We start from the raw sequence: 26,562 nt of genomic DNA on the forward strand, positions 1-26,562 counted from the left end.
GATATTCAGAGTCTGGAATAGAAGCCATGAAACTTGGCATTGTATTTCCTGTATTTAAAGGGTTAGGGTTAGCCAGCTGCAGTTCTCAAAGGTGGAGAGGGAGAGCGCCAACAGTCAAAGTCATGTTTTGACATCAATGTTTTATTCAGTATAGGCTGTTTAACACTCCTGCATAGTGTTGTAGTTTATTCATTGGAAGCTCTGGAAAGCATGGCAGTAAAAACACAATGATTACAACAAATCTACTTTAGCACAATGAATAAAGCTCTGTGAAAATGCTGAAATCATCATAAACAGCATATGCCATGTTTTTGCATAACAATATGTAATGACGGTTTTGGCACGGCACAACACCACCATTGTATTTAGAAGCAGTTTTCTGGCCTGTGATCAACGTTTTTTTCAATTATACCACTTCACATTGTATTCTTCAAATTAGTCTGATATAGATACTCAAAACTAACTTGTGTGTTGACTCAGAGATAAACGTCCACCCGCTTTCACGCTTGTTTAGTCTTACTGCTAATACGGAGAGTTCATTATTTTTGATGGGTTTGATGTTGAGGTCGGAAATTGATCTAAATAAAGAATATTTTATGAAGCTTTTTATGTCAATTGTGTGTCTTTTGAAGGTTTCACAATTTAAACAGAACTCGATTGGACTATATTCTCTTCCAGTGACACAGTTAACAACACATAATGTGTGCATGACCTTTAGCTGCTGAGATTCCATCCCATTATCACCTGCCCACAGTTGGCGTGCATGTGCTTCAAAGTGGTGTTTCACACCCAGACTTTCACTGTGATCATTAAATGGAGAGTTTTCATTGCCAAATCTCATGCAAACACACTTTGTATTATCTGCCATTGTCGCAGCACAACAACAATCCAGATGTTTTTGTGCAGATTTAAACAACCCATTATCCCTGTAAGGTGCGATTGAATTCTGACCAGCTCCAAGCTGCAACTCAGACCCCGAACCGGGTGAACTTGACGACAGCAGTGGACAGCTGCCTCCTATATTTTTCAACTCGGAGCTGCCGTGCTAATGATGTGCAGTGGGTGGTGATGCACTGAGGCATTACACATGCCTCTGCCATGGTGTGAGAATGAATTCTCACTTTCAGATGGCATAAATCCACGTCTTCAACGTGTTACACTGTGAACTGTCATCCTGAGGAATATACGTACCCTTCATAGTCCCTTGTTTTTTCTCATTTTCACAGCCTTATTTGCTCATACGTCTCAGGTCATGGATCTGACATTGACAACGCTGTCAAATATTACTGTCAGACAATATACCCAGAGCTAGAGTTCTGGCCTACATCTCTAAGATAAAGGACACTGGAGGGAACAATGCCTTAAACAGCAGCATCTTACCTTGCGGTTAAGATGCTCAGTAATTGGGAAACAGCCCCTGTTATTTCAGTTTTCAGTCCCCTTGAAATTTTTACTCCAGTTGTTGTTGTTTTCCCCGATCGGGTTGCTTGACTGAAGCAACATGCCAGTGGGTGACAACACGCCGCAAAATATGGTTAACATGTTTCATGTGACACTTCAATTTCCTCTCTGTCAATCAGTGCAGCTGCTGTATCTCTCTTATTGCTCCGCAAGACTGACAGCTCATGATAGATCTGGTTCCCAGTTAGCGGCAGAAATGTATGATTACAAACACGAGCATGCAAATAAATGCATATATGCAAGGGAGACCTACATACACCTGCGCTTATTGCATATGCGCACACACTTACTGCAAAAACTCTATGTAAACAAGTAATTTGGGTTAATATTAAAATCCTTATCTTGAAATAAACCAAATTGCTGCACAGACACCAACACTTGGTGTTGTGTAAGTGAGTGTATTTTTTTGTGCTGTTCAAAAGAGCAGTCCTTATTATTTATGTCAATACGGCTGGATCTGAAATAAATCTGAAATTCCCTGAAAATGGATTTTGTTTACAGTAAATCCTGCACAATCCGGGCACAGAGGTGATGCCTCCCGGGCCTTCCTGCGCGCCTGCTGTGGCCTCGGAGAGATTGTCATAAAAATGGTGCGTCCAGGAGAGGCTGCCGGCGGCGTTGCTGAGTCGACATCCCGCTGTGTCCTAGAGTAGTCCATTAGCTCTACCTGCCCCTTTTCTCCACAGGATCCCCACAGCACTAAATGAAGCCAGGCATATTTTCATCTTCCTGACAGCACTGGCTGCAGCTGCAACCAGGGGAGATGGAGGTCTGTGTCAGCCTGCACATTCTGCCACATTTCTGTTGGCAGGATTGGCCCAGATGTTGATGCACAGACCCGCTATATCACGTATACAGGACTTACTGTACCCTTGTGTTGCCTTTACAGCGGGGGAAAAGTTAGCCATGGTCACCATATATCTGAGTGTGAATTTCCCACTATGTGGCTTGCACTTTGCAGAATGCTGGAGGCAGAAATGATGTAGTTTATGTTAAAATTTAATTGGAAATGCCACAGTTTATCTTGTTGAGTGCCATTACATAGACCCAGTTTAAAAGGTAAGAGGCGTACTAATTTCTTAAAAACCTCAGCTTCCTTCTGCGAGCTGCAACAAAAGAAATAACCATCTCACCGCTGAGTTGGTCCAAGTTAGCTAGTTAATCTCCAAGTTCAAATGAGCCATACCAGCCTGCAGCTACAGTATCCAGGCAACATCAGAGGAGCAGTGGTAGCCGAGGAAGTTGCTACACAAATATACACTTGTACACATCCTTACAAACCACCTACAGTGTGTCTATTGAAGTGCTCTACTGCAGAAGCAGCAAGAGTCTTAGTAATTGTCTATGTCTAGGACAGAGGGATACACATGCCTGCTGAAAATTGGAAATACCTGTGTCCTCTGGTCCTAAGCTGCTGTTTTGAAACTCTTGCTGTGCGCATCGCTCAGATGACTCACTTTTTGGATGACTCCACTGATAATTCACAAGTTGATTCAATTATCCAGTCAGAGTTTTGATAATGATAGTTTTGGCAGAATAAAATCCTTTTACTGGCTTTTCATGAGACTTTCAACTGCGTCCGATTCACTTCTATTTGTATAGCGTCAAATCATAACATTCATTATCTCGAGGCACTTTACAGGGTAAGGTGAAGACCTTACAATATTATAGAGAGAAATCCAATAGTACCCACAACAAGCAAGCACTCGGTGACAGTGGAGAGGAAAAACTCCCATGGTCTTCATCGGTGGATAGTTGTCTCAATGTGAGTCAGCCTGGAGACAGTTTGATCAAACTTCAACCGTGAGATGCAGTTAAAAGCTCTGGAAAAAGCAGCTAAGTGGGCCTTTGAGTTTAGAGTAGAGTCAGCTTTAAGAGGTACTACCTGACTTATGATTAGATTTGGAAACACGTGCAACTTTCAAGCGTTTGGTGTCCGTACGTCTCGCCGACGGTGATGTTACTGCTGTGTGTTTCCTTTTAGGCTTGATGTAGTGTGTGTATTCCAATGAAAACAACTGCAAAAGTAGAGCTACAGTAAAGACACGGGTTTCAGCTGAATTGTAGTGAGCCCTGAGTGTCGCCACAGTTTTACTGTATATACGCAAGGGGGATTTGGTTTTTGTTGTAATAAAATTCTCAGTGAGAAACAGGTTCCTTTTTAAAATTTCATGTCGCTAGCTGCTTCTGCGATTGAGCAGTTACATGGACAGACAACACAATAGTTGTAGCATTCGCTGATGATCTGTTCTGACGAAGACTGGAGGCACAACAAACTTTTCCAACCTTTTGAAAAGGTAATGTAACCTCCCCAGCATACAGAAAACCAAAGCCTGCACTCCCAACATGCTGACAGTAGCAGCCACGACTGTGAACAAAGTCTCTTGTGGAAATGTTAGTTCAGACCCCCAGCAGCCGTCGCTCCTGTCTGCACATTCAGTCGTTACCTGATCCGATAAGAGCTCAAAAAAGAAGACGCGGCGAGTTCAATTTCACATTTTATAACGCAAGATATGATATCAGGCAGAAAAAGCTAATGAAAGTGGTCGACTCCAGGTGTGATGGGAATCTTGGAGCTGCCGGAAGAAGTGTCAGGAGACCCAAGACGTCTTAAGCAGAAGCATTTTATTGATGCCCGACGCATCAAGTAGAAGAGTGATAACCAATATAGTAAACAAGTTGATCAGTAATGCCACCCCAAATCTCCGAAGCCGTCCTGTGGAAGGACATGTTTAAACCCAGAAACCTCACATGCTGCGACTGTTGTATATTTAAATGAGCCGACGTCTCAGATGCCAGTTACCTCCGTCCCACTGAGAGAGACTAACTGACCATGAGACACAGGTTTGTTTGTTGAGGCTGTCTTCCTCATCAGTGCCTTCACAGCTCTGCTGTAAACAGACAGTGAACTAATAGTAACTGACATGTGAATGTCCTGTGTGCAGACCTTCCCTGAATACGATAATACAGATTGAATGAAAGAGAATCGATTAAATGAGGGAAATTTTTCTTCAGAGTAGACTAGGTTTAAAGTCCCAGGATGGAAACATTTTTCAAAAACAGCTCTGCCTCAGCTGTTGAGGAAAAGAGCCTTACATGAGCCAGATGAGTATAAATGTTACACCCTGTTGGTTTTGGGAGAATATCAAATTCAAAAATAAATGATTGAGGCTGAATTTACTCCTTGAAATTCAAATTAAAAGCTTCTCTGAGGAGTTTGCATACAGCTGTAATTACCGTAACACATAATGTGTATCCTTGAGGTTTAATAAACATGTCGAATGTGTTTTTGTATTCATTAATGGTATTAAATGTATAGAGATTAATTAATATTGATCAATATGAAAAAACAATTATTCATGCCCATTTTCCCATTGTGACCCATTGTTAATATAAAAAATTATATATTAATCCATAAATAATCCAGCTTTAAAGAAGCTCTTTGTAAGTTTTGCTATTGGTACATATCCAACAGCTGTTTACTTACAAACTTCATTCCTTTACTCGCAAAGAGCTGTCTCCAGAGGTGAAAAGAAACGCTAATGTTAACTCTTTTTTAACTCCTCTTTTCTTCTATTGAAGTTAGCGTGCTAACCAGCTAGCTCCGGCCCGTTTCAATCAGTCTCCTCACTTTCCCATAGAAACTCATTGTAGCCTCGAATCTGCACTAAACACGCAGCGCTGTTCAGAGGTCGTATTATAACCTCTTCTATGATAAAGACAAAGATGGCTGAAGCTCTTATCAAGAGACCACCATCTCCTAGTGACAAAAAACCACCTCGACATCAGAGAAAACTTACAAATAGCCCCTTTAACATTACAAGAAACAACTCTATTTTCTTGAAGTTATGTTTCTGTACAACTAAACTGTAACAGCAGGTTACTAAGAGAAGGTTTGGGTGGATGGTGGGCGTAAAAAGTGCACGATTGAGGTTTATGCAACAAAAAGAACCATGGTCAAGGAGAAGTTGTAGTTTCGCTCACATGTAAATAAACATATGGCTTAAGTCACTGTGAACTTTTGACTTCCAGATTGGCCGTCCCTACCCCAGAAAAAAAGGTTTAAATATTGTGCTGCAAAATATTAGATAGAAAACATAATCCAGGTCGTAGTTTAGTTTTGTACAAAACCTATTTGCTGTTGCAGTTCAGTTGTATAGAAACGTAATTTTTAGGAGATGGTGTTGAAAGAAAACAGTCATAAGCATATGTGCAGACGACGCTTAAGAAGACTATAGATTATAAAAATCTGAGACTGGCTTTGTGCACACTAACCATATGAATGAATGGTGTTGTCGTATGTAAACACATTGAAGGCATTTGCATAGAAGTAAGTATACTTAATGCACACTGAAGAAGATGAACCTACACTTTGTATACATACGGCGCTTCATGTTTAAAAGAAAAACTCCACAATGCATTGTTTTTTCCTCAGCTCTGCACATTGCGAGCTAACCGAACCATCTGCCTCCACAACAGTTTTGTTTCTGAAAAATGTTTGCGGAAGAAAAACTCCAATCTGCAGAATGAATGCCACCCCATAACAGCAGCTATACCTGTAGTATTTATGTGCTGTGTGCAAGCTGCAGATGCTAGGGGAGAAAGCTTTTCCCGTGGTGTGCAGCAGCAGCAGCAGCAGCTCAGTCTTACACCACGGTGACCTAAACAAAACTAACCACCCACTCAAGTTAGAGATGCATTTAAATGTGCATTTGCCAAAATGACTAAGTGGGAAGGTGAAACAGAAAACAATGTGCACAGTCGAGACACATTCACAATACATTCAGTGTTTTGTGCAACGTGTAAACCAATAGAGACAGTACACTCCAGTGCTTCTGCTAATAATTTACTGTTTCTTCTCCCAGAGGGCTCATGAAAATGTTTAAATTATCTTCCCCGTAAAGCAACTCCATCCACAGTTATTACAAGCAAAGTTTTGTGCAGTTGTGAAAGCAACTTTAAAAGCTACATATGCTCACATCCACTCCGGGTTTCCAATCAGCATTCAAGCTGTCAGTCCTACCGAGCACCGCCGTTATAGCTTTTCCTCCTTCCCCCTGCCTGGTTCAGTTACAGCTTTAATTTTCTCCATCCTGATATTGTTTGGAGTCATGGCAAAGTTAGCGCGGCTGTGAGGATGCAGGTGCTGAGAGCCAAAGTGTCATCCCCTCTGGTGTGTGGTCGATAATGAGACTGGGAGAGCGGCATGAATAACTCCGTGAACTTTTTCATTTTCTTAATCTCTGCCCACAGGCCAGTCCAGTAACAGTGAGTCATTATTTTCCATCAGTTTGCTCGCTACTTGATCACACATATCACCTCCTATGGGGTAGGATAAAGAAGGGAAGGCAAATCCACTGCACAAATGAAAAACGCTCCGTAATTCAATATCTTTAATAAAGATGGTGAACAAATCTCCTTGTTAGGCTCCGTGTAGGATGATTAATTGCAGACTTCCTTGCAACGTCGAGCCCTGGAGCATCTTGTGACCTCAAGCTACCAGACCATAGAGGTATAAGTGGCCAGGGGGCAAGCTTCGGGCTTTGACCAAGCACAATGAGCCTCACAAAAGGTGCATATTCTTTTAATCGCTTTTTCTCATTTTCTTCCCGTTGATCTTGTCACCAAGCCGGCTCCCCCATTGTGGCTCTCCGCAGTATTCTCTTTCATAAGATCGCAGGTTTGATGTGCTTCCCGGGGATCTGGTAACTGCTTGGCAGAGCACGCTGGGTGACTCAGCGAACACGGATTCAAGCAGGCCCGACACTATCGCTCCTGCAGCATGGGCCCGAAGCGAGGCTAAGCACTCACAATTGATTTAATCACTTGGAATAGGAGGGGAATATAGGGAAGCTCTGTTCATGTCTCTCCCTGCTCTTTTTAAAAGCTTGGCCATGTACAAAAGGTTAATCAGATATGGTGACCTGCTGGAGGCCGTGCTATCAAAGTAGCAAAGGGTTATTTTCAAAAAGAACTGCAGATTAATCAATCAATAATGCCATTCACTGGGTCACTCAGATGTGTTGCCACGAAAATACAGGGAAGGTGAGTAATGCAAGTGAAAATGGATGAAAAGCCGTTGGATGTAACGATAAGGAGCAAAAAACACTGTTGCAGAGAGTAGACATATTATGACATATTATTGTCTCGTTAGTTGATAAATATTCGTTGACACCTTCATACTCTTTTGTTTTCTATTCTATTTTTATGTATCAAATTCACATAAAAACAATGTGCCACTGACAGTGATGAACCCACAGAGAATTATCGCCGGAAGCTGCAGCTCCACTTTATAGTGAGTTTATCTGGACCATAAGTTTCATGTTTTGGTTCACTGTCGCCACTCTATATATACACCAGCTGTTCGGCACCGAACAGCAGGCTGACAGTTAGCAACGAGCTGGTGAACATAGTGGAGCGTTTAGCAGCTGAAGAGCCTTGAGATTGAGCTAACTGAGCTAAAAATAGATTGAATATTGGTCTTAAATTTACCAGGAGACCAGAAACTTTTCCCTGCTGGTGCTCTGTTAACGCTTGCTTTTCAAATAAGCAACTGTTTTACTGACGAGTTTAACATTTCAGATTAAAAAGATGATGCCCCCAAGTGGCGTCGGTGATGATTTGACGATTTTATGTCGTGGACAAGCTTTGGGATATTTGGCGAAGAGTAGTGAGCGGACAAACATTCAAAAGATGGAAAATTACGAACGGCAACCTCCTGTCAGGACTTTCAGAATAAAGTCAGAGCAGAAACAGGATGCAGATCGTGATTCAGATTGTGGATTGTGATTCTACCCAAGAAGGTTGTCATATGATCTGTTGGCCCGATCGCCCAGTGGGACAAAACAAACAAGTATAAAAGTGTTATTGCAGATTTAAAGTTATTTATTAAAAGTGTTCAGTTTCTACTCTCAGATGTGAGGATTCGCCTCTTTTTTTCTTTTGTTCTATCATTGTGAATTGAATATCTTTGGCTGTGTGCCTTTTGGTTGTGTTAAAAAAAAAAAAAAAAAGCTATTTGGCTTCACTCTGGAAAATTGGAGTTGGCATTTTCACTGTTTTCTGACATTTTACAGGAGACTGTTCTCCTAAGGGGGAAAAAAAAATCATCAATGAAAATGAATGAATGAACATGTGAAAATGGTTTAACCGTCAATTTAACATTAACATCATTAGTGAGTTTTTATCATCATCGATGCAGCGCGAAGCATCAGTGTTTCTGCTGCGGTTGCTTACAGTCCAGGCTGAGAAAATGCTTCACAATTAGCAATGATGATTAAACTGTTGACTGTTGTTGAGGTGTCCCAGTGCACAGTGTTAATGGACACTTGCCAGCCATTTGGAGTATTGTTCATGAAAATGGGCTTTTCCAATTACCCAGCTGTGATGTGAATGATGTTACAATTGTTTACAGCCATAATTGCTTCATCTATAATTTGTCTTAGTCTTTCGCCTCAGGGCACTCTTTCAAGGAATCAAAGGAATTAACAATTAAAGTTGTTTTTTTTTGTTTTTTTTCCCCCCACAGAATTAGTATATGTTTTAATATTTGGTTGTTTCTTGCTGTAGTGTAAATGTTCAACTGTAAAAAAATATATAAATAAATAAATAGGGCTGCGGGATTTCCTAGTTTCAAAGCTTGATAAAGTAGTTGAGAAAATGTCAAGGGCTTCACTGAGGACTTTGTAGCTGAGAAACACGAGGACAGTCCCTGATATAGAGGTGGTGGTGGGGTAGTTAATTTGGACTGCTTTGCTTTTGCACATTCCCATTTCCCATTATTTATTTAGTGAGAGTACACTCCCTAAGCAGCGTGACCTTTTAGCGCAGACCTTATTGAAGCGGCTCGTGTAGCTATCATCAGGATTTAAAAACGTTTCATTCTTACCAGGGAAGGCAATGATGATCCCCGGTGTCATAACCTGTAAAACCTCATGGCCCAAGCAGTGACTGCACTCGTAGATGCACTGCAAATGACAGCGAGATGGGAAATATGTATGAAAACAATATGGGCTTTTTTCCCGGCAATTAGTCTTGACTGAATCGATGAGCAGCTGGATTGTCTTGTTTTTCAGCATTGCTCCCGGCTCGCAGATGATATTGGTATTGGAAGGCAAGTCATTTCTGCGAAAATGATATCAGATTTGTTTAGAAAATATCTTTTGCAGGGGTCTCTCAAATCCACTGCTTGTGGTAGAAATGTAGCCTCTCAGATTAAGTGGCTCAGCTGCATGTTCACCTCCATCTTTGGAGACATTTCAATGACGATACAGGCTGAGACATTGTTAAAAGGGGAGGGGTGGCGGTGTCCGTTTACCCAGGAGAGAGCCAGTGTAATCCATCAGCCTGGCTGCTGCCCGTTCAGCACAGTCGGCCCCTAGCTTCCTTCTGCTAACCACCCCTCCACCTCGGGCTCTGACTCCCCCTCCCTCCCCTCCTCTATCAACGTCTCTCCTTTTGTCATTCCACTAAAACCTTCGATAAACTTTAGAATTCATCAAACCCGGTCGTCTGCTGCTGACCTTACCGTACAGATAAATATTTCATATTAAGCGATTATAAACCACAGGCTGATTTGGAGTAAACCTTCATAACGAGAAGGTGTAAAATAGACATCTTTTGGTTTTTGTTACTGTCAACAAATCTCATAGAAAGACCAAAACAAGCTTCCCTACCTCGTCTATGTCACTCACCTTGCCTGTAAGCCCATTTATTCGTAGTAAATGCATGATTTATATAGTTATAATTTTTTTAAAAGGCTGAGTAATTTCCTAAGACAGCTGCACTGTATTTATTTTTTTTAGCAAACATTAAAAACTTCTAGGAAATAGTACATTTGTTGGGAACAATTTATAGCGGTGATACACATTTGTTTGATTTTATGGCACCTGCACAGTGTGTGGGACTAATTCCGAATGTTCCCAGCGCTAAACTGAAAAAGGAATAATTTGACATCTTGACATCAATACCACTCCCATGCCTGAACAGTAACAGCTAGATTTCTATTTTTGAACATTTGGAACGTGGGGGAACTTGCTGTTTCAGTCTAGCTTATGCTAAGCTAAAATAAGCTAATCGTCTTCTGGCTCGAGCTTCATATTTAGCGTGAATGTGAAAATGCACATTTCCCCAAGTGTTGAACCAGGTTTCTGTTGTATGAGTAGATAAGAAATAATTTAAAGTACTGGTTTATTTTTACATGATATATAAACAGTGTTGTTTTACATCTCTTTGATAAATGGAAAAATACCCTGCTGTTCAGTAATACTACGATTGAGCTTTTGCCATTAGCTACTGAAGCAAGCTGCAACAACCAAGCTAACACACACACAACATGATAATACTGGAAGTTACTCGTTTTTGAGGTGAAGCCTCAGGAGAACCTGGAGTTAATTCTCCATATCTGCAAGTGATATCTGTTTTCTTACCTTTTATATTTACAAACTAAAGTAAATTGAGTTACTAAACTGCAGTAATTAGTGTGAATGTAATTCCACTCTTGAATTAATGATTCATGGGCTAATGTTTAGCTTCCTAATTTATTACTGCAGATTAAACCCGTGCTCTTCCACCTTGGATGTAATCCCTTCGGTTTCCTGTGCTGCAGATGGGCCTCACGAACCCCGGCTCTTTCGGGGTTAAATTTAGCATCTGCGTGCCATTCTTAGAAGCCTCAGATTCAAAGTGAAAGGTGCACAGAAAAGTAAAAGTGAACAATGCTTTCAGTGTGCATGCCTGGAAATAAGAGAGCGGTGTGTATCAGTTTCGTGTCCATTCAATGATATCACTTACTGTAACTCTATACGGCGTCAAGGGACACTGAGTGGGCGCTCAAGTCCTTTTCGCTGTTGTCCAAACTGTTGTCCCAAGGCTGTGGGGCGTACGTATAAGGAGTAATGTAATATTCTATATTATAAATGCTGCAAGAGTCAGATGACTACGAGTTAAGAGGTGATCATACACACAAGTAACTGTATGTAACAGGGTTTAAAACTTCAGACAAAATCTTTGAGTAATATGTCCCCGCCTTTTCATTGAGGTCAAGGCTCCCGCAGACAAATGATACGCGAGTAAAAATATCCCTTATAAGTCAGCTTATTATTAAGAAATATGAGGGCCAAGAGAAATGATCACACTCGCTGTATTAATATTTGATCATTGTGAAATCATTTTAATCTCCTTTTGTAATTAAACTCTTGACAGTCATGTAATGGAGGTTCGGCAAAAGAAATGTGGAAAATATCACATAACTATTTAATTAGTTCCTGAACTCATTAGAGAATCTCTGCATATACATTGGCCATAAATCTGATCATTCATAAGGGAATGACATGGTGGGCCATTCCACACAGAGAAAGGGAAAATATTCTGTTGTGATGTCCTTTATTTGTCAAACTGGGATAATTAAGCTAAGTGCAAATAAATAATTACTTATGTATGAATTTATAGTGGGAAAAAAAGAATATGAGAGACAGATGCATATGCAATAACCAGCTTAATGATCTCTCTTTCCTTCTCCTCTGCTCACAGTCTCGCAGGAGTCTCAGTAGGGACGACCTGTCACAGGGCAACAGGAGAAAAAATGGAGTGCATTCAGCAAACACAAAATAGAGCTGTTGGTTTTTCCTCCCCCGGCGGAGCCGAGTTCATGGTCAAAACATTCTCTTTTAGCGTAGCATCTATAAACTGTGAGCCTGAGATTTGTCCCACTGCGTATCGAGGAGCTCAGATCATGACATCTTCCACATATCACTTTTGACATTTTACATTTTCAGCCGATGCCTTCATCCTGAGTGACTCTCCGCAGATCGCAGAAAGATTCACAAGCAACCAAAAAAATGAGGAGCGCAAATGCTTTTGGAGCCTTAGTGGCTTTAAAATATTCATGTGACCACAGAAGGATCATGTAAGTGCAAAGTGAAGGAGGAAGGAGAAGAAATAGCAGAAGCGCTAAGGAGGGATGGAAGGGATTTTTCCCCTCATAGGAGGCATATCATCTGTGCCGCTGGACTAAGCAACTTTGTTAAGGCAGTATCAGTCACTCTTTCCTCTCCAGAGCCTTCTGAGACTCATTAGGACCTCCCTCATAGCTGTAAAACTCGTCATGGTCCGCTCCCCGAGCAGCACGACGGGAATCTTTTTAGGCATCTGGCTGTGCTTCAGAATATGTCTGACCCCAACATAGTGAAGACATTTTCCCTTACATCTCATGTCTTGTTTTATTTCCGCTCACATGTTACTGTACTGTACTCCCCAGCAGCTACAGTATTCTCTGCACTTGATTAGGGTCATAGTCGGATACATGAGCAGTAATTTGCACGGAGCAATTATGAATGAATTCTACACAACCCATTACATACAAGATGCTCTTATCTGTAATGGGACTGAAGTGTTAACGTTGTAAGGTGCACTGAGAATGTGAGCGTGGGAATTAAAGTTAAGAGTAGTAGTCATAGGTAGTGTCATTGATAGTCGGCGGTAATTCTTCTCAGGTTAATTTCTGACAAACATTAATTTGAAAACTCCTGACTAATCAAGTGCACTTATTTAAGATCACTGTGTTAAATGTCCTTTTTACTAAAGACAATTTAAAGTGAGACGAGTCAAATCTCTTCCTATTAATTCACGTAATATTTAAAATAGGATTTGGTGGGCATGAAATTTTACATTTGAAATTTGTACAGTTTGGACTACAAAAACCGAAGCCTCACAAGATGTCCAGTCTCTCTTAATTTCAAGAGGAGGTGTTGTGCAAATGCCATCCAGTCTCGGGCTCCACACACACACACACCCCACCTCCTTACCTGTTTTTGGATTAGCTGGGAGTTAGATGGAGGCAGGCGCTGCCAAGACGGTGACGGCGGAGCAGCTCACTCTGAGCTTCAAAACCGTTCTAATAGCATTCCCATCAGCCTCACCTGCACTTGGTGGTTTTCTAATTGGCGCAGATGAATTAAAACGACTTTGGTGAATCTAATGGCTTTACTTACACATGTAAAGAAACCAGAGCACTATAGAGCATGTGTGCACCAACCTCAGCTCACAGACAGCAGGTATTTCTGCTGCTGCAGTGGAGGCTGAGGGATCATGACTGTAACAGCTCAAGCACAGGAGGTGATGCAGCAGGAATATTTCTCCTCTGTGGATACGAATGACCTCTCCCACTAAGCTCTGTGTACCACACTGTCTTAACAGCTAAGAATACGCTAAAGGTTGTGATATGTTGAATGTGTGAACTTGATTGTTATGCTTAACAGTATAATGTATTCAATCAATAATTAATAGTAATTCTAATAATCTTTAGTTTGCATAATACCAAAGAGCAGCAACAGTGGTACCACCTTTGCTTTCTTTAGGGTTTCACAGTGCGGTTTGAAGTTTGAAACCTCCTAAAACCTAAAAGAAGGTTTTTCTGAAAAACCTAATTACTCCACCTCTGAAGTAAATACAAACATGAAAAAAAAACATTTGAGACCTTAAACTTTTGACTTTATTGTAAATTATTACAATCAATATATATTTGTTAACTCAGTTCAGTTCAACTTTTTTTTTTAAGTATTTTATTTTAAAATGTTGATGACCATCAGGATAAAACACAATGATTTACAATGAAAGCAAAAGGTTTAAGGTCTGAAATGGTTTTTATTTCATGTTTCTATCTGCTTCAGAGTAACGAAGGTTTTAGTCTGAGTCACCCGGAGTCTTGGCGAGCTGGTTAGCAGCTTGAAGTCAGTGTCTGAATCTTCTAAGTTGTTGTCTTTGTTGTTTTCATCGAGGTAACTGCTGTGATCAGCTTCAATATTTCACCTTCATGACACGAATTTCACCACATCACGAGGAATGTCTTTGATCACGTGTCTTAAAAAAGTCTAAATCATATACGACGAGTTTACGTCTCATCAGGTATCAAGGGTTTAAAGGAGTATTCCAGCGATTTAGCGCAGATTTCTTTTAAAAACATGGTGAAAAATCAAAATCTACCTGCCCACATTCCTCAAACTTCACACCCCCAGTTTCTAACTCCATCTCAAGTCTGAAGCACAAGTCGAGATAACCTTGATGATGTTTTTTTTCCCCGTCCATCAGGCTAATTGCTTTTCCTCACAACAAGTGAACTGAGCGTCGTGTGTTGGTGCAGTCCCCCTTTAGGTTGCAGTTCAGTCATTCAGCATGAAAAAACTGGATCTTTTTCTCTGTCCGTTGAAATTGTCTGCAACTCCTTTTGTCGAAAGCAAACAGTGATTTAAGTTTGTCTGCTGCGAAGCATCTGTGCTGTACATTCATGTTTTCTACTACAATGGAAAACCTTTATAACACTCTCCTCTCTGTGTTGCTTTACAGTCGGAGTGTACTCCAAAGAAATAGGATAGATTAATAGACTCAGACGTGTCAGACATCGCCTGTGTGATCGTGTACTCGGCAGCATCGCCTATTAATCCCAAATACAAAACTGTCAGATAATCTGTGGTAATAAAACAACAGAGGATGTATTTGCAGAGCTGATCCACAGTCTTTGCCAGCCCCTCGCTGCTGATGCCAAACACCGTCCCCGTCTCTCTGCAGAAATGAGTGCTTCTCTACTGGAGAACATCAAGTGCCTTATTTAATTTGCAATATTGATCTTTTTCCTTCTTGAATTGTTTGATGCTCACCACCATGAAGAGACGACAAAGTGCAATCTAATTGATTTGGCTCAGTTAGGAACAGAGGTTGACTGAGCTTGTTGCGATCAGAGGACAAGCGATGCTGAGAAGCGGCGTATTAGCTCAACACCATGTTGGAAAATGTTAGAAAATAACACGCATGTGGTAATTTCATAACCACTCGCGCTTCCTTTAATGCCTCCCTAATGCTCGCTGACTTAGTGTGGAAATGAATTTTTCTGTTTACCAGAATCTGAGACACAGTGTGTGTGTGTGTGTGTGTGTGTGTGTGTGTAAGATCCAAAGCAGCACAGAATGCTTTCAAGACGCACTTACACGCTTTCCAGCGTTTGTCTGCAGTTTTAACTGACACTCGATGAGTAATTGAAATAAAAAATGAAGGCGGTCTGGTCATTATGAGTTATGATGATTCAGTGTATTTTGATAATGCAGCCTGAGATGAGTCCCAGAAAACGATGTACATTAAGCTGCAGTTTTCATTTTCAACCCCCCCCCCCCCCCCCCCCCCCCCCCCACATCCTAATGACAATTTTATGGGAAACTTCATTAGGCGGCGGGATGTCGAACCGATAAACATCAGCTCATGTTAATCGGGGGATAAAGTGGCCTTGCTGCGGTCCTCTCATGTTGGAAGTCCACTAAAGAAACAAAAGAAGGTTTTATTGTTGGGGTTGCAGGGTGTTACCTGACAGATGATTTATTATTAATTAATAACATGCTTAAAATGATTTATCTTTGCAGCTCCGTCCTTTTCTTTTCTCCCTATTCACTGAGGACTTGCATCCACTGGGGCTTGGTGCTTTGTTGTACACAGTGGTCTACAGATAGCCTAATGAAGAGAAAGTATTACACGCTGCGCTGCTGCTGCTGCTGCTGCTGCGGATTGCTAAACAAAGACAGTGATTCATCTAAGTTGTAATCTGAGCGGAGAACAGCAAACGAGTGTCTTCTAGTGTTAGAACAATGTTTTGGGATCACACAGGTCTGTAATATAGTATCAGGTCTCAGCCAGTCATGTGCTCCACCTCTAGTATAATGGAGACTACCTACCTATCTATCTATCTGTCTGTCTGTCTGTCTGTCTGTCTGTCTGTCTGTCTATCTATCTATTAGGGCTGTGTATTGGCAATAGTTGTTGTTGTGTAAAGAAGACATCACCATATGGTTAGAAAAAATATTCCGTATCATTACATAAACATTACATGAAAATAAAATTTACAAGTTTTGTTAAACGAAAGGAGATTATCTTGAAACACTCCAGGGAAAAACGGGAGTGTTGGCAGGTATCAACTCTTAATATTGGCATAAAGTTAGTGGATGGAAACGTGCATCAACTCACATTTTCTTCTGCTGATTTTTCTTGAAATTCGTTCATTTGTAAATTTGACTGATGAAGAGTCAAACCAGTGTGTAAACTTTAGTTGAGGAAAGTTCAAGCACCAGTTTCATTGCATCTTTAATAATAATTAAACACAACAGAAACGTATGTGGAGGATCAGTTGTCCCTTATTTTCACTATCTTCCTCAGAGATTTGGGAACCAAATCCAGCCCCGCCCCTTGGCAACTAATGCTGACAACCACCGATACACTTATAATGACACGGTAACCTCGGCTGACGTTCAGTTCAACAGCAGCTGAAAAAATAAACAAATGCATGGATTTCTTTTGATGACGTGACAGAGTTTGAGTCTGTTATGGAAAGATCGTGAAAGAAAATCTGTCTTGTACTGTGAGTGTGGTTTATTTTCAGGATCTCCAAACCCTCAATAAACCCGGAGTTTGTTTCAGCAGAAGCTCGGACTTGATCCCGCTGCTTTCAGGAAACCTCAGAGCAGTTTGATCTTTTACAATCTATTGTGTGAAAACAGAATATTTTATGATGAGAAACATTTTGAATTATGTATTGAGGGACATACATACACACACACACACACACACATTATTAACCGATCTAGGATGTTTGAGAACTAAACTCATTTCATATTCAGCGTTTTTAGGGCACAGTTTAAAATGTTCTATAAATTTGCTTTGGGACTTATATAGCATAGTCAGCAAGTTGTACAATGTGCCTTATTATAATATTCATAAATGCACTGAGCACTTCTGTAGCGACGGCAAGGTCAGTGAAGCTGCTCAGTTACAGGTTGAAAGTTTTTGTTCAGTTGTATTTCTCTTCACTGGTAAATATGCATTGATCAGCAGCTCAGCAGAAGCATCCCCAGCAGACATGAAGTAAGACTTGATTTGTGGTATGGAAACTTTTTTCTTTCCTTTTTTTTTTTTTTTTAAATCATTGAGTTTGTGTCCAATATTTACATTGTACTACTGACATCTTTATCATCTGAGGAGCAGGAGGTGGGCTGTGAAGTTCAGTCAGGTTATGGCTAAAAACTGATGCCCACACAAACGCTCTCGCCTCCTTTTATGTCTCCTGGATTCTTCTGAACCCTCGTTGCATCCTGCCTCTGTGGGCCGCTCGATGGAAATACAAACGCTAATGCATTTTAAAAGACCACCATAAGGAGTAAATGCACAAACTTAGCTTCTTCTCCTCTTCTCGTGTTGACATGCAGGGAGGGGAACGCCAGAATTTACCCGAAAACCTTTTAAGGACACAAATTAATTTTACTGTGGCTGATTCTTTCCCTGCTCCTCGACCTATTTATTTAAATCCAGCTCATTAAAATTTGCGGATATTTGCTGGACACTTACCGTTGATGTGTTATCCTACAAAAACCTCCCGTCTATTACACCCTCCTGTTTAATGCGGCTGCTCATGATGTCGTGGATTTGTCAAGCAAAATCTTCTGGCAAGTTGAGAACGCTTTGATAATCTCCTCGTGAGCAACCTTTTAAATGAACAGGTGCCAAGATAAATGCACCCTGCAACTATCCTAAGCAAACAACACAAATGAAATGCTGTCACACAAAGTGGAAGTTTGTAGCAGTTCTGGCATCTTTAAGGCGATTTGAACCCTTGAAGGCCTTAAAAAAAAAAAAAACTTGTGCGCTTGGAGCAGCCCTGCCACCCAAAGGGATCTTTGGGGAACTTTAATGTTCTTACAAAACCATTCTAAATTTGTGAGTCACCCCGAGGAGAAGAAGAGCATCCCTAAAGATCCCATGATTTCTGCAGTGAAAATGTTCTTTTGTATTTGTGTAATGCTGCAGCCATTACCACTGAGTTTGGCGGATTAAAATCGCTGGCTACCGAACACTTTCGCAAGAGGACAGAGTTTGACTTCCACAGAGATCCACAGAATGGAGTCCCCGACTGGCTGGGTGTATTTATGATGCTTCACAGGCCGGATACTGAAATGAAAGAGGCACCACTCGAGGGGCTCTCTGTCTTAATCCGTGGACATTATCGCTACACTGTAAGCGGGTCTTGGCTCGTTACCTCGCAGTAGAGAGCCAGGCTGGCAGGGTTGCAGGGAGAGAGGCAGAAAGGAAAGGGGAAGGAGGGAGGGCCTCGCCCGGCCGCCGAGAATGTAATCTCTAGATTAGGGGGCGAGACGAATTCCTGCTGCCAGCCTGACCTTGTCAAGGCAATGGAGGAGCCAGAGTGAAATTGAGATTTCAGGACAGGAGCGAGTCGAGGCGTTTTTTTTTTTTCTTTTTTTTTTGAGTGGTAGCGTTTCTCTTTCAGGGGTCGTAGCCTTGACACCATGATTCATGCTAAACGTGTGTGGTCACACTGGTAGCACACATGAAATGTGTGTGCGGCAAACTGTGTCTGGCACTGACCATGCTGCCCTGAAACCCTCTGCAGTCAGTCTTTATGGGAGGGAGAAACAACATGACCGAAGCAGCGCAGTTTGTCTCAATGTAATGAGACTGGGAAATGGCATTGTTCTCAATTTCTTCATCGTATGCACAGACGGCGCAGATTTCAGTATTAATGCATGGACACACTTGTTGTTTTTACGTTACACCACAGAATGACTAAGGGCTTGAATGCTGCCTTTGTCATTTAGACAGGAGTGAAGTCGTCATAAGGGCTGAACAAATTAATCCAAATATTATCGTGCAATATCCAAATCACAAGAGCTGCAATCTTTTTGATAAAGGTAGAATATGTCACAACGTACCATAAATTAAGCATTAGCTGAAGCTGCAGTATAGCTACTTGGTTTTGTATGACCAGTATCTTACTGTGGTTAGAGTTAGCTAGCATTAGCAACTTATAGCTAATCATTGTTTTGTAGTTATGACTCTTTTTCACTGTACCATCACTCCCGCTTCAGCAAGTGTCTCATTTTTAAGGTCCCATATTTTACACTATAGTGTTCATATAGAACCTTGACCTGCTTTAGAATCAATAAAAACAGGGAAATTTCACTTTATACAATATATGGCCTTAAAATATGTGATTAAATAAGAGATAAAATGATTCTAAACTCTGATTCGTGGATGTAAATACATGACATCAAGCAAAGTAACACAAACTGTTCAAACTCCTAATGAAAATTTAGTGTTATAATGTAATATCCCACTGCTCATTGTAAGAAGCTGATTGAAAAATAGGTTTTCAAGGCCTTTTAATTGTGTACAGGAATTTTCCTTTTGTTAACAAACTTCCATTATTTTCTGTATTATTATCTGTATTTTCATCCTCTTTGGTTTGAATATTTCAACTTTCTGAATGACCTCAATGTCCTTGGATTGGGTTTATATAAGCATGTTCTCATGGCCAGAGAATGGAAAATGAGAATAATGATGTGACATTCCTGTTTTTAAGCATTTAATTCATTTGACTCATAATTGCAGAACAACAAAATAATGAGTCTGTCTGCGGCAGACCGCAGCACACAGCATCAGCTGCATCGGGGAAGTGGCGGAAAGCCGCAGACAAACTACCACTGTCCTTTTTTTAGAGGAGCTACTGTATGTTTTTATTGCCTCAAACGCTTACTGAAGCAGAAGAGAAACTCACTGTCTTCCAATTTTCAGTTCAATTATTTACGCAATGAAATACACTGAGAGCTAAGTTCTTTTCATGCAGGTGCATCCTGTCTGTGATGTGGTGAAATGAAGAGCAGCAGAAACAATATAACCTTCATAAAATACAAATGAATACAGAAAAAATTGTCACTTTTGCTTGGGGTTTCATGATTAGGAATGCGAGCAGCATCGCCAAAAGATAACAAGTGCAACTCAACACAAACCATTTTACATCAAGGACAATAAAAGATGAAAATGTCAAGTGGTTCTTCTGTTATTTTAGACAATGTAAGTGTCTATTAATGGCACATAAAGGCAGATGTAGCTCCTGACAGTCTGTCTTTACAACATACCTGTAGGTTTAACCACCAACACAAATGAAACACCTTTTATGTACAATAAATTCTGAAGCACCAGTCAGTTCTGCTTAATTGAACCAAGATGTGGGGGCGCTACCGTATTCCACTCCGTGAAAAGAAAAACACCGGTTGGGTTGTTGTTGATTTTCCGACGCTACCTTGGACTCCACAGCTTTAGCTCACACCATTAAAAGGCGTCGCAAAGATTCAAAGTCTGTGTTGAGTCCATTCAAAGTTGGAGACACAAACCGGTGTCAGACTACCCTTGAACATCCAAAGCAACAGTGAGCTCTCGGATAATTAGTGTTAGAATCAGCGCATACACCAGGGAGAATGTAGTTCTCATTATATTTGTTAGCTGTGAACTTTTGCCTCACACATATTGTTTACCAAAGTGCCACCACTAAGGGCATCCAGGCTGCCTTATTAGAGAACTGCTGACCCAGTGCTATTTCTCACATTTAAATTAAAGGAACACTGGGCTCTTACCGCTTTGATATTAATGCTAATCAGTTATGGGAAATGAAACTAGGATAATTCAAAAAGTACAAAGTAAACATTCCTTTATGTTGCAATGTAAAGCAATTACAATAGAGTTTTCTGTTAATAAATACTTTTCTGCACAAACCATGTGCATTTTTTAAAATTTTCCTCCAGCATCAACTTACATGACAGAACATGTGCGTCTATCTTCCTGGATCTAGTTCGTTGACATTAAAGGGATAGTTCAGGGAAGAATGACTGGATCAATACCACACCATCCCATACAGTTAGCAAACTGTTGTACAGGTTGAATAAATAATATACAGTGATTTAATCTGTGGCAACGTATCTGTTCGTTGTTTTTATCCCCATGACCATCATTGGATAAGAGATGTGGTAAATGGATGGATGGAAAATTACACCTATAATAATGATTGGGCTATAGCCCGATTTGGTCTAATAGACAGTCAATGATGATGACTAAACAATGATCATCGTGTTTATATTTCATATCACACACACCACATGCACTCCCGTAAAAAAGCTCAACCCCACGATAGGCGTCACATGACCACGGTATTGCTGTTATGCTGTGGTACTGGTGTCCCCACTAGCAAGGTTAACTAGCTCGAGCAAGTGACTCACTCGAGACACAGAAATGAGTTGTTTGTCTAATTTATGGTCAAGTGAGTTGCCATAGTTTTCTTATTTAATACAATGCAATTAAAGTTACATCGTGTTTCATAAATGGTTTGTACCCGTTAAAGAGGCTCAATGAGAATTTAAAGAACTTTTTTTCTCACTAAACCAGTTTCCTTTAATGTGATGGAAGTCAGAATTTTAAAGCTGCAGCTACAGTTATAAATAATTTATTCATTTATTCTGTTTGCATTTCAGACCAGAATGAGGTGCAACAGATTCACTACAAAGCGACACATGATCTTATTGGTTATGAATCTCCCTTCCACCTTGTCGAGTAACACGTAGGTACACCTGGCGTGCAGACACTTTTTTTTTTTTTTTTTATGATCTCACCCCTCAACATGAAATTGGTAGACTTAATGACCCAACTGCCTCCGTGCCCAGTTCGACTTTCCGGCGCGCAGTCATGCATAATCCCACAAAATCTACCCAGCTTATGCATTTTAAATGGGAAGGCCTAAATCACAGAGCTGCTTTTAAGTGAATGCATTTCTAATAGAAAAGCAGACAGCTGGGATGGTGTCCCATTGTGGGGTGTCATCATCCAGCCAGATGCGTTTTATAGACTGTAAATATTTTTTTAATGTGTGCAAAGGTTGTAAAGTGGAGGCGTTTCATGCAGCAGAAACTTTCTGAAAAATCTCAAACATGAAGAACTCAGAAGCAGATTCTCAAAAGAATAATAATAACTTTGGTTTTTATCAACCAATATGTACCAGCTGCTCAGAGATCTTAAACGCAATGAATAAAACATTGAACTTTGACCCTGTGGAGGAGGGTCTTGGCCCATAAAGTATATTGTTAAATATGTATGTATATGCTGTCCCCCTGATGAGGGCTGTTGCTGCTGGAACATGGTTTTTGTTATTGTTGAAGAGCAGATGAAAATATTGATGTATATACGAGAATCTTTTTATGTAGAATCACGAGTATCCTCGCAGATTTAGTTGAACTTGTGGTTGCCTGGACACAAAGCCTGTCCCTCCAACTTCAAAAGGCCCAATTTACAAATCTCTGTGCCCTGTTTCCATCCTGATTTTATTCTGAAAGTCCTGACCGTATCTTTCCGCTGCTATTGGGTTTTAATTTCTCAATCCTTGTCATTAAAGCTGGTTGTGTAGTTTCTATGGAAGATTGTAAGTGTCAATTTTGAAAAGTTAAAAAGAAAAAAAAAAAAGCCTAGCCTTATAAAACTCAACATCTTGAACTACAAAAAAATTTTAAATTATTCCGCCATCGTTGAGTTTTAATAATACATTCATGGTTTTTGTGCAGTTTTTCTTTGCGATCAGGGTTTATTATTGACATTTCAGTTTCTGCTCCAAATTAAGTTGATTAGGTGATTTACTTTAAAGGTGTTGGTGATGGCCAGAACTAAGAAAACAATCCCTTGTTGTAATACCTCAGAATTATCCATGAATCTTAGTTATTATGTTAATCCATTTTTGAGCTTCAAAAATTAAATAAAAAAAAATGCAAAAAAAAAAAAAAAAAAAAATATATATATATATATATATACAGGATTAAGTTGCAAAAATGCTCCTCCTCCTCCTCCTCTTCCTTTCATCCTCAAACAGAAGTGAGGCAGTGAGAAGAATTCAGCTGCTCTTCAGGAGTTAGAAAATCGTATTTGAGCAGCAACAGCCCTCATCAGGGGAACGGGATGTACATACATATTCAACTAAATATAGGCCAAGTGGTTCCTCCAGAGCCCGCAGAGTCAAGCATAACGTATCATAAGGAAATCTTCAAAATTCAATATTTCGTTCACTCATTCCGTTACGGTCTCCGAGCAGCTGAGACACGTCGGCTATGAAATCTTTATCAACCCCGCTGAATTCATTTCATCCCTCACATAACTTCACTCAGGTATTCACACAAAGAACGCCAATCATAACAACAGAGGAAGAGACTGCGAGTGATATTTATCAATGAGTTCTCAGGTGCTGATTCTCTGGAGATGTTGTCATGTGTCGTGGCTCTCAAACAGCTCAAACCGGAATGTCACGGTGTTCGCCATCCGTCTGCAGCCAGAAGAGAGGACCGTCACAGAGCTGGAAGTGGGAAACAAAACACAAGAAAAGAAAAACAGCATGCACACTGTGCTTGTTTCAGTGGTGCACGCTTACATGTCTTTCTTTTGAAAACTCGTTAATGACTCGGAGGTTGAGGGCAGCTCTCGGTTCACGTGGCTGCATTTTCTTTCCTCCCTCATAAACCCGCCGCACAAACAAGATCTTTTGAGAAGAGCTGTGGTTAGTTAATTCGCACTCGCTGGTTCCGTCTCGCCAGCGTTCAGAGAGGGAGCTCATTTGAAGCTTCTCTTTGGCCGCTTATTACACCTGCTGATTGATTGCAGAGCCCTGTCAGGGTTTTTTTATTTGGTCTTCAAATGCAAAAATGTTTCTTTTCCAGGCTTGTTGGAAAAATTGTGCTGTAAGCTTGAAAAAGAAAAAGAAATTAAAAAAAATTCAACTGTTTGTAGTTGAAACACAGTCTCAGTCACAATCTCCCAACATATCAGAGCCTGAATGTTTTGAGGACAACGCCTGGTTGCAGGAGGAAACTCTGTCTTGGCATGTTGCTAGGCGATGCATTAATATTAATGTTGTCTTTTCTGAGAATGTGTGCGCTCTCTTCCCCCCTCGGGATAAACTGAAGCTTAAAGATATCTCCATCTCACTGATACTTCTTTTTATCCTCGTTAAAACTCATATCAAAGGTTTTAATTACATTCTGCAAATGTAATGCTGCAGAGCTTTGTGGAAAAAATCACAATTGCCTTTTCAGTTTTTCTAGTTTGCACTGCTGATATGCTCGGCTCATTTCTGACCTATAGTAATTGAAAAAACGGGGATGACGTGGTGTATCTGGTTTATGTGGCGTTTGAACATGTAAACATGCTTATTTTTACCCGAATCTAATCTTCACATCTGACTCTGAACCGGGCTCCAAAAATCAAATATGAAAAACATAAACTAAAAAAGCTAAAGCAGCATGATTTCCTCTGTTTTTAATCGTATTTGCTTTTCCATTTCAAAACGTTTCGCACAGGAGAAATAAATCTATGATGGAGTTCACTCCCTGCCTCACCCTTTCCCCCGCTGGGCCTTTAGCCCTGAGTCTTTGTCGTAGCCTCCGCCGCACCTCTCCGCTGCCCTCTCTGCAAAACCATTTTCCTGGCACTGAAACACAGATGTTATCCATCTGATTAAACGTTCAAGGTTACATCTCCAAATACATCAAAGTCTACCTCTCCCAAAAGAAGAAGCGTGACAGCCAATATTTTTGGTAGCCTGGAGGCGCAAGCTCCAGTGTCCTCCCTTTTTTTATTTTTTTATAGGCACATGAAAGAGACTCCAGCACATGTCATGCCTGTACAGGTAAATTGGTATCTCTGCTTAAAGTATCATGATGACTGAGCCGCAGCCACTAGGTGACATGAATGAAACTGAAGGAACATACCAATTTTTATACAAAAAAAAGCACAATTCAAAAGGTTTGTTTACTAGACCTGCAAGCTGAAATGATCAGCTGCCTTTCTGTTATGAATTCATCTCTGAGCTCAAACAGTGATAACCCCGTGACATCAGCAAGAGGTCATTTTACAGCTGTTATCACAGGCTGCAAGATACTGACCTTTATATGAAAAAGTGGTGAAGTTTCTCTTTACGTTATCTATCAAGAAAATAAAAACGCTGGTTACCTGGATTTTATTTTGTTGAATTTTTGAATAAAAAAGGAAATCACAACATTAAAGGAAAAGTTCAACATTTTTATGGAAAATAAACCAATTTGCATATTTTCCAGAAGTGAGATGAGAAGATTGAAACAATCTCATAAATTGTTCTGGAACTAATGATTATTTCCACAATCAACTGATCAGTCGATTACTTTCTTGGTAAATCTATTACTTGTTTGTCCATAAAGTGTCAAAGCCGGAGCTGACATATTCAGACGTCTTGTTTTAAATAAGACCATGCATGCAGAGCTCAAAGATATGTGGTTTAATATCACAGAGCACTAAGAAACCCAGGAAATATTCAAGAAGCTGAAATGTGTGAATGTTTGGCTTTTAAATGTGGCTTTAATGATTAGTTGTTATTAAAATTGTGTTTATGTATGTTTAAGTAGGAAGGTAGAGATGGCAGGTGCCTAGCCTCTGTCCAGATTTCAAAACTACACCTACCAAAGCTGGTTCTTGGATATCACTGTGGTTGTCCAGAGCCAAAACTGAAACCTGTGCTCACTGACCCGGTAACCGGAGTTAGAGCCGGAGCCGCTCTACAGAAGCTGGTGGACAGAAACAGTTTCAGTGTGTAACTGTATTTGAGGTCTGAGGAAAACCTCGGCTGAGACGCTGAAGTATTCCTTTCTCTGATAACGGAGATAACAGTTAATTTAGCACCTGCGCTACAGCCCTGCATATCTGCTGCCTGTCATCCCCTGACTCATTACTTTTCTTCTTCTTGTAGAGATCGAAAAAATCCAGAAAGATGAGGGGAAGGAGGAGGAGAAGTTCATCGACGTCGTCATCAACAAGAACATGAAACTGGGCCAGAAAGTTTTAATACCAGTCAAGCAGTTTCCTAAAGTAAGTGCTATAGTATCACCAACCAACCAACCACCACCAGAGACTTCTCCAAGAATGTGATCTGCGCCGATAGAGAATTTTAGATCGTGTTATTTATAGATAATGAAACCAACTACAGTTGCTCTGGTTTTGATTTAAATTCCTTACAACAGCCACTTGACACTTTTTGTTGATGCTTTATGTTATTAGATGTAGCGTATCTGGAAGGCGGCATACAGGCGGAGTGTTGGCTGACAGAACTGGGGTAGGACTATATTAGGGATGTTACTTCCTGTCTGAAGAGTTGTGTAAGCTTCTGAGATGTTACAGCTGTAATTCTCACTCCTCCGCCCTCATATACACACCTCTCCATTA

At 40.5% G+C, this 26,562-nt stretch overlaps 1 protein-coding gene across 2 annotated transcripts in view; it reads left to right on the plus strand.

Moving 5' to 3' along the window:
• The window catches only part of khdrbs3 (KH domain containing, RNA binding, signal transduction associated 3), a 101,987-nt gene that overhangs the window by 21,060 nt on the left and 54,365 nt on the right, over positions 1–26,562 (plus strand). For both annotated transcript variants that reach the window (XR_008829921.1, XM_056399832.1), the window contains one exon: positions 26,090–26,208. Coding sequence is in view for 1 of the 2 variants with exons in the window: in XM_056399832.1 (XP_056255807.1) it covers positions 26,090–26,208 (119 nt within the window). In the remaining variant the exon portion in view is untranslated. The remainder of the gene's footprint in view (positions 1–26,089; positions 26,209–26,562) is intronic.

This window comes from Seriola aureovittata, chromosome 16, assembly GCF_021018895.1.
Source record: "Seriola aureovittata isolate HTS-2021-v1 ecotype China chromosome 16, ASM2101889v1, whole genome shotgun sequence".
Classification (NCBI taxonomy): Eukaryota; Metazoa; Chordata; class Actinopteri; order Carangiformes; family Carangidae; genus Seriola; species Seriola aureovittata.